The sequence below is a fragment of the Apiospora phragmitis genome (assembly GCF_038363925.1).
Source record: "Apiospora phragmitis strain CBS 135458 chromosome Unknown utg000007l:1.0-2108841.0:1.0-2111359.0, whole genome shotgun sequence".
In the NCBI taxonomy this organism is placed as follows: Eukaryota; Fungi; Ascomycota; class Sordariomycetes; order Amphisphaeriales; family Apiosporaceae; genus Apiospora; species Apiospora phragmitis.
Window position 1 is genome coordinate 794,306 of NW_027117405.1, and position 9,777 is coordinate 804,082.

The 9,777-nt window shown below is 29.5% G+C and overlaps 1 protein-coding gene across 1 annotated transcript; it reads right to left on the reverse strand.

Moving 5' to 3' along the window:
• Nucleotides 1-6,032: 6,032 nt before the first annotated feature.
• PG994_007197 (uncharacterized protein) lies at nucleotides 6,033-6,779 on the reverse strand (the record flags this gene model as incomplete). The annotated part of the gene is made up of 2 exons (XM_066858606.1): nucleotides 6,033-6,391; nucleotides 6,761-6,779. 2 exons carry the CDS (start codon nucleotides 6,777-6,779, stop codon nucleotides 6,033-6,035), a joined length of 378 nt encoding a protein of 125 aa, XP_066715548.1.
• Nucleotides 6,780-9,777: the final 2,998 nt, after the last annotated feature.

Genomic DNA, 9,777 nt, shown 5'->3' on the forward strand with positions numbered 1-9,777 from the left:
TAAAAAGTATAAGGATTCTTTGAATTCGTTAATTATTATCGAAAATTTATTTAGAACTTTTCGAAAATAATAACACCGTTTATACGCTTAATAAAAAACGATATCTCTTTTTATTAAGGTCTCGATTATTAATAAGCGTTTAATTACTTTAAAAACTTATTTATTTAATAGCCGGTATTATTATAATTCGATTTAGACCGTATAATAATATTTAAGACGGACTCTTTAAACTATTACGTTAAAAGGGTTCTTTTTTAATATAATAATAAAAGGCTCCTTTATTTTTATACTTATTATTTTAAAAAAATATCGCCCGCCGAGTATAATTACGAAATTAATAATAAAAAGATATTAACGATTATTCGGTACTTAAAAGAATAGGATACCGAGTTACGGTCTATATAAGAGTTTAACGTTATTATAGATTATAAAAACCTCGAGTATTTTATATTTCTTTAAAAATTAAGCGAGAGGTATATATAATAAACGCTTATCCTTAATCGGTATAACCTTTAAATTAAATATAGAGCTAATTATTAAAATAAGAGAGTAAACGCTTTATTTAAAAGGTAGCAGGATATATTACGAGATTCTTATAATAATAAAATCTAGTACCGAGAGTTTTAATTAATAATACTAGAAATGTTTAATTAGTAAAGCTACTTAGTATAAATAACCGCTATTTTCTTTTTTACCCCTAAACTTTAAGCCTTATAAGACTAAGGTTTTTAATAAAACGAAGCGTACTATATAATTATATAAAACTTAAAGAATAACGCGATTAAGTTCCCTTTGTCGCTATAACTTAAGGTATCGATATTTAAATACGCTTTAAATAGAGATAATTAGCCTTTTTTTTATAATTAACGCTAGGTGTTAAAGTATAAGCCCTTACGTACGAAGCTCGTCGTTAAAGCTTATAATAACCTGTTCGCTAAATATTCTAGGCGTTACTAAACTTATACCACACTCGCGAAAGATTTCTTTTAGCTAGGGATAGGCCCTTTTATACGTCGATATATAAAGAACTACGACGTCTATAATAAATTAAAGCCTTGAAAAGAATAGAAGTAAGGGCTCTTAAAACCATTACTAATACCCGATAGAATCTAGAAAGAAATCTCGGTAAACTTCATTATTAACCTTCCGGGGAGTTTTAAGTATATAAATATAATGGTCGTTATAAATTAATTAAGCAAGAGTATAATAATCGAACTTATAATAGAAATTATAATAGAATTTATAGCGTAAGCTTTCGTACGACGAGTTATTAGCTAACACGGCCCGCTTATCGTAATTACCTCGGATTATAAAAGGTAATTTATAAGCTTCCTTTAAAAACGAATATATTAATTATTAAAAATTAAATAACGAATCTTTATAAAATATTACTTAAAAACTAATAGAGTTACGAAATAAATAAATAACGTTATTAAAGCTTACTTAAAAGCGTATATTATAAAATACTAAGACCGATAGGCTATATTATACTTTATTATTAAATATATATTAAACGTTCGTACGTTAATAATTACTAGGTTAAACTTATTCTTTTTAATATATAAATATTATACGGCCTTATTATAACTTACGAAAAAAATAAATAATCGTATACGTTTAATATAGCACAGCCTCATTTAACGCGGGGAAGCTATCGTAAAAATAATTATAAAAGCCTCGGTATAAGTATAAATTATAATAACCGAAGCTTAATAAAATTAAAAAACTTATATTAATAAATACTATACGGTAATATTATAATATAAAATAAGGAACTCGATATAGCTCTAGTTAAAGAATTTAATTATAAATAATCGAAAGAAATTAAATTAAAAAAACGAGAAATTTAAAATAAAAGAGGTTATTAAATTACACGCTAACGTATCTCATAAGCGAATATCCCACATAAGCGAATGTCTTATTTTTTTATACCCTTTTTAATAAAATATAAGTTAATTTTATTATAACGTATTTAATATATTAAAATTAATCGGAATTTTTATCTCTAAATATTTCTATATCATTTTAATAAGTACGCGTATTATACCCGGGTTTTCCGTAAATTCTATAGCATTATAAACGTGTTTTAAACGTCCTCGTACGACTACTCTTCCGACGCGATTCGTTTTATAACTATTTATTAACGTCTCTTTAAAACTATAAATATTTTTTAGCTTATATACGAAGTAATCCTCTATCTTATAGCCGTTTCTTTTTCGTACGGCGGCGCCGGCTAAATATCTTATTTACTTTTCGAAATATCGCGTTCTTACTTTTTAAAAGAGTAACTCGGTATATAATATACGTTATAACCTTTACGATTTAATTAAAACTAATTAAAATAAACGTTAAAAAGCTATTTTAATACTATACGATACGGTTTCGAACGTATTCGGTTTAAAATTAAGCCTTAATCGAGTTATTTAAAATTTTTAATTCTTAAAGAATAAATAGGTTAAAAAACGTCCCCGGAGGTATTAAAATACGTAACTTTATATTTAATTATAAAACAATATATTCCGGATTATACGAAACGAGTCCTATTTTTCGAAAACCTCCTTATATATTTAAAACGGTAAAAATCGCTTAGAACGCTTTTAAAAACGCTAGTAAGAAGTCCTCTTTTAAGATATAAGTAATATACGCCCGTATAAAACATTTAATTTCTTTCTCGTACGCTTTTTTTAATATATAAAAATAATTAATATTAAAAGGTTAAAACTTATATAATAAATAAGAAAATATATAAAGTATAATAATCGAGTTCTCTTTATAATAAAGCTCGAAAATTATTAAGTAATAACTTTCGTAACCGTTTAAAACTAAGAGGCGATAATAACCCTTCGTATAAAACCTAATATATTAATTAAAGTATCGAATCTAGTTCTCGCCTTTTTTATTCGTAATTTAATTATTTTTAATAACTACGATCACCTAATCCTTTGGTAATAAGCTGTTTTCGTATTAAGAAAAAAGTTTTCTTAATAAAAATAATATATAAAGGGATGGCGTAACCGTATAATCCGACACCTTAAATAATTATAACTTATTCCCGATTCCCTTATTATATTACCCTAAGCTTTCCGCATCGATCGGAAGTGGTTACGACTATTTTAAACGAAATTTAGCCTATAAAAAAGCCGGTCTCGTCGAAGTTATAAATATCCTCTTTTTAAATCTCGTATTTATAAATTATATTCCGTACGAAGGTAAACCACGCGCGATACGCGTCAGGATTTTCGTAAAAGACTCTTTAATAATTAATTCTTCGGTTAAAACGCGTCCGGAGGTCTAGTTATCGTCGTACGAAATTAAAGGCCTAATTAACGCCGACGCGTCCCGCATCGCGTAAACTAAATAATCGATTCGCTATATTTTTTATATTATTTAACCGGGGAAAAAATAATCGCGTATTTAAATTAATAATATATCGAATAATCGCATTTTTTCGGAATTTAAAAACTTTCGAGAATTTATAAATATTTCGCGTCGTATAGGTTAATTATTTCGTTTACGTTATAAAGTTTTTAATAAAACGTAATAAATTAATATAGCTTTTTATACGTTTAAAGTTAAGTCTTTTTAGAACGCTTAAAACGCTAGAATTATATTACTCTTTTTTTAAAATTATAACATTTTCGGACGTAAAAGAATATAAAAAAAGGTTAAAATTATAAGGAAATTTATAAAAGTAAGACATTCGCTTATATAAGATATTCGTTTATAAGATACGTTATATAATTTAATACGTTAAACGAAACTAAACTAACCTTTTAAATTAATTATATATAACTAGTTTTTAAAAACCCTTTATTAAGCTAACTATAAAATAATTAATAACCCTTATCGATTATAATTAATAAATAAGAAAAATATTATAATATAAAGGAAATATAAAATAAATAAAAACGTAAACGAGAATAAAATTAATAAACCTTTTATTAAATAAAATAAGAGGGTTACGCTTAATTAACGTAAGAACTTACTTCGGCACTTTAAAGAATTATCGCTTTAAAACGTTAAAACGAGAAGCAGCGCTAATAACGGCGGCGTTAGCTTAAAGAAAAAAGGGAGTAATGCTATAAGATAAACCCCTATTAATAAGATTCAGGGGCTCGTAGCCCCTTTATGACCTACTAATTAGCATTTCTAGCTTCTTATAAAACCTATTAAAAATACCGAGCACATACGCACTAAAATAGAAGCACGTATATAGATAAGTAATATTTATACGATAATTAAGAAGAATTTTTCTCTCTTTAAAGAATTCTTCTTATAGCTAGAAGTAATAGACGTTAAAGTGTACCACTTAGTCTAAACCCTTACACTTAGCCTTATAATAAAAACTTATTTAAGTGTGAGATTTTACGTTTATAATAAATATAATAGTTTATTAAATAAGGCGCTTAAGTCGCATTTTTATTATTCTATTAATATTAATAACTTTAATACGTAAGCTTATAATATTTATAGCGTAAAAAATAATAAATAAAATATAATTAAATATAATAAGGACTATATTAATCACAGATAATTAAAAATTTTTAATTATAAATAAAATATATTAAAGGTTTAAAGAAGATAAGTCTATTTTAAAGTTTTCGTTTATACGTTACACGTCGTATAGTTATTATAATACTTTTAATATAATTATAATAAATAAAGGCTAGCTTATCCTTAAAGTAAAGAAGGGTATTTAATTATAATAAATAAGGTATATAAAATAACATTATAAAATTTATTTAAATAATTAAGCTTAATAATTTTATAGTAAAGTTATAAGGCCCTCTTTTAATTTAATCTCGATTCCTTTACACTAGTTTTTAAGCTTAATTATAACCTTACTATTTTACTCAACTAATTTATTAAATAATACCCTGTGTATAATAAACTAGTTAAGTTTAATTAACAATATAGTTTACTTAAGCAAAGGTAACGAGCACGGGGGTTCGTCGATAGAAATAGCTCTACCACCAACAAAGACCATAAAGCTTTCGTCGAAATGGCACGCGAGTATTTTGGTAAGCTAGAGAATGTACGGATATGACGATACTGTAAAGTACTGCATACAGTCAAGTCTCGGGCGCTAGGAACTTAGTCGGAAAATATTGCATTAAGGTCACTAAATATCTGCTGCTCAGGCGGTACCTATGTTTTACCGAATTGGGCAAGGTCCAAGCGTGGAGAACCTTGCCTTATAAGCATCATGTATTCACCAGCTACTCGTCGAGTGCACTAATTAGTGGTCGAGAAAAAGCTAGGTCTCCCGGAGGAAGTGATTAAACTGCATCGTCTGGACGGCACTTAATAGCGAGAGTGGTTCTAACAACAGGCCTTTCAACTAGAAACTGTCGTCCTTGTCTTCCAGAGATCATACTGGACGACACCATCATATAGCCCTTTAAGCATGCCCAAAGCGACATTGCCGAGACGAATATCATGTTGGCTGCTCGGGACTCCTCCTCCGATGCCTAAGAGTAAACGCCTATCAATAACGGGAAGGTGCGGGCCATGTCTGTTACGACCACGGCGGCAGGCCCCTTGTCCTGGAACTCCAAAAACAAGCAAGGGCGACGTGATGGCTACTTGCGTTCACTAAGGATAGACAAGTTTAAGTCACCGTTTACAATGGGCCATCGTGGATACTTCTTATTAAGCATATAGCGAACGACGCTTATCTCGAAGCTAATAGCGCAGACGCTGGCGACAGTGTAGTCTTCGTACTCATTCCGTTAGGACGTCGGGGGCCCGTTACATTCAGCGTCGCGAATAACAGAAATGGGTGGTTTTTGTTCAAGTCAAGTCGTGAAAGCGGAAGTGATCTGTCTGAACGACTGCAGTCCTACATGCTAATTAAGAGTTACAAGCCGGGTTGGTTAGCTAGTTTCCCATGTACTCAGGCGCATGTCGAAGTGGCTTCCTGGAAGCGAACGCATTGCCGAGTTCGGGGTTTGGAGCACCAGTCCATCGAAAACGCGACACGTCAGCCGGGCACTACCTAACTTCGTTACTCGATGCCTTGCTTATAGAAGCTAGGACCTCTTCTTTTTCGATAGCAGCTGGAAGTCGTCATCAGCTGCAGTCGCTTCCTCGGCGGCCCTCTCCTCATCGAAGCGGAACTGGGTTTCATCCTCGGACAGCAGACGGTCAGGTGAGCTGGATGGGAGGCGCCGCTTGTTCTTCCGGCTTGAGCGAATTCCACCATCTTTGACATGTTCCCTTGCGGTTTGCATCTCCTGTGCTTGCACAAGTAGATCCGCCAGCCTCGCAAACGTGATATGTAGCTCTGCCGCCTCCAGGCCGTCACAAAGTTCGTTCGTAGCGAAGTCGCTCAAAACCAGTCGAAGCTCCTGCGTCGGATCATAGGCGTGCCACTGGAAGATTGAAAGGGCTATATAAATTAGACATATCTATATAACTCTTTTCTTATTATATAATGTACCTCATAAGCGAGCTGCGCGTTTTTATTATTAAGCTTTATAAATTATAAATTAATTCGATTATAACGTTTAAAACTAATTAAATATATTAATAATTATTATTTTTAAAGGTTTTTATATTATTTTAATAAGTACGCGTATTATACCCGGGCTCTCCGTAAATTTTATAGCGTTATAAGCGTGTTTTAAACGTTTTTATATAATTACTCCTCCGACGCGATTCGTTTTATAACTATTTATTAACGTCTTTTTAAAATTATAAGTCTTTTTTACTTTATATACGAAATGATCCTCTATCTTATAGCCGTTTTTTTTCGTACGGCGGCGCCGGCTAAACATTTTATTTACTTTTTAAAATATCGCGTTCTTACCTTTTAAACGAGTAACTCGATATATAACTTACGTTATAACCTTTACGATCTAATTAAGACTAATTAAAATAAACGTCGGAAAATTATTTTAATATTATATAATATAGTTTCTAATATATTCGGTTTAAAACTAAGCCTTAATTAAATTATTTAAGGTTTTTAATTCTTAAGAGATAAATAGGCTAAAAGACGTCCCCGGAGGTATTAAAATACGTAACTTTATATTTAACTATAAAATAATATATTCCGAATTATACGAAACGAGTCCTATTTTTCGAAAGCTTCTTTATATATTCGAAACGGTAAAAATCGCCTAAAACGCTTTTAAAAACGTTAATAAGAAGTCCTCTTTAAAAATATAAATAATATACGCCCGTATAAAACCTTTAATTTCTTTCCCGTACGCCTTTTTTAATCTATAAAAATAGCCGTTATTAAAAGGTTAAAGCTTATACGACGAATAAGAAGGTATATAAAGTGTAATAATCGAGCTCTCTTTATAATAAAGCTCGAAAACTATTAAGTAATAGCTTTCGTAGCCGTCTAGGACTAAAAGGCGATAACAACCCTTTATACGAGACTTAATATATTAATTAAAGTATTAAATCTAGTCCTCGCCTCTTTTATTTATAATTTAATTATATTTAATAATTACGATCACTTAATCCTTCGGTAATAAGCTATTTTTATACTAAGAAAAGAGGTACGTTTTCCCGGTAAAAATAATATATAAAAGGATGGCGTAACCGTTTAATCCGACGCCCTAGATAACTATAACTTATTCTTAATTCTTTTACTGTATTACTTTAAGCCTTCCGCGTCGATTAAAAGTGGTTACGATTATTTCGAACGAGATTTAATTTATAAGAAACTTAGTTTTATTAAAATTATATATATCCTTTTTTTATATCTTATACTTATTAATTATATTTCGTATAAAAATAAATTACGCGCGATACGCGTTAAGATTTTTATAAAAGATTTTTTAATAATCGATTCTTCGGTTAAAACGCGTCCGGAGGTCTAGTTATTATTATATAAAGTTAAAGGCCTAATTAACGCCGACGCGTTTCGCGTCGCGTAAACTAAGTAATCGATTCGTTATATCTTTTATACTACTTAGCCGAGGAAAAAACGATCGTGTATTTAAATTAATAATATATCGAAGAATTAATTCTTTTTTAAAATTAAAAAGCTTTCGAAAGTTTATAGAAATTTTAAATCGTAATCGAATTCCGCGTTATTAGCTGCGTAACGTTAACTCTAAGATATAATATATCGCTATAGCTTTTTATATACTTAATTTCGAGTTATTTTAAAACGCTTAAAGCGTTAAATTAAACCTTTTTTCTTTATTTTTTAATTCTATACTTATTAAAGGAAAAAAGTTAATATAAAGTTAATTATAAAAAAGTTAATTATAAGAAAGTTAATTATAAGAAAGTTAATGATAAGAAAGTTAATTAAAAGTGCGCAGCTCGCTTATATACGCAGCTCGCTTATAAGGTACGTTATATAATAAATGTCGAGATTTTAATAAGAGTTAAAGATTTAACTCGACGAGATTTTATAAGATTTACGAGATTTTTAAATTAATAAAAAAAGAAAAGAAATATATATTAATAAACGTTTTTTATATATTTTATAAGTAAACGATTAATATAATAAACTTTAAAAGGCGAGGGTTTAAAACTTTAAGTTTTATATTTATTTATTAAGTTTATTATATATTATATGTATAAGTTTATTAAAATAATAAGAACTGAGGTTTTTTATATTACTTTAAAAAAGGTGTTACGTACTTACGCGTACGAACCCCTTTCTTATTTTATTAAAAGGGGTATACGATACCCTTTATAGCTCGTATTAAAAATAGATATAAATAATAAAATAAAAATAATTAAACCTCAATTAAAACCGGAATTACCGTATATACGAGAACTTATTTAATATTAATTAATAATTACCTGTAGCGATTATAAATTAATAAAAGTAAAGAGACGGTTCTACGCCCCTATCGATATAAAGGCGACCGTATTAAAGAGCCCCGAGAATTTCCGCCCGTTAAAGATTCGGAGGAAGAGCCGAACTAAATTAACCGTACAAGGAGGAACCTCTTTTCTTAAGTATATATTATAAGGAGGAAACCAGGTTTCGAATTATATACGAAACTAGTTAAGCTATATATAATTATATATTTAAATAACTTTATTATATAATTTATAAAATAATAACTTTTATTAAATAAAATTAATCGCGGTCGGCGAATCGAGATTAAGCTTAAATATACCGAACCTAGATAAACCGACGACTTTAAACCTTAAACCGCTTACGTACGAAAAAGTATTTTAAAATATCGGAATTTTTTTAATAGTTTAAAAAAAAAAATATTAACTTCGCTCTTTAAAAATTCGAACCTTTAAATATATTTTTTAAAAAAATAATACCCGAATTATTTATAATATACCTTATATAATACTTTTTAAAATATTATATATTAAAAATAAAAAGGACCTCCTTTAAAAAATCGTTTATTATAAAATTTAATAAATAAATTAAATATTAATTTAATTAAATTAACCGTATATTTTAAAAAGAGCCTTTTAATTATTTTAAAAAATACGGAATTAATATATTAACGGACGGATCCTTTAAAACTGAGCTTATAAGTTTAATACTACCGGCCGATCCTATATATTAATAAAACCGACCGGCAGAACCGACTTCGGAAACCTAAAAGAGGATATTCTATACTCTTCCCGAGAACAAACAATCAAAGAACCGCCGCCTAAACGAGAGACACCCGGTCTCCGTACGAAGCAATTGTTCGCGACACTATAGGGCACTTTAAAACCAACGTTTAATCCGGAATTTTAAATACTTCAGGCCTGACGTCCAACCCTGGATTCCTAAGTACCCAAGCGTCGCAAGACGTTATCCTTTTTCTTTTTCCGACTCCGATACCG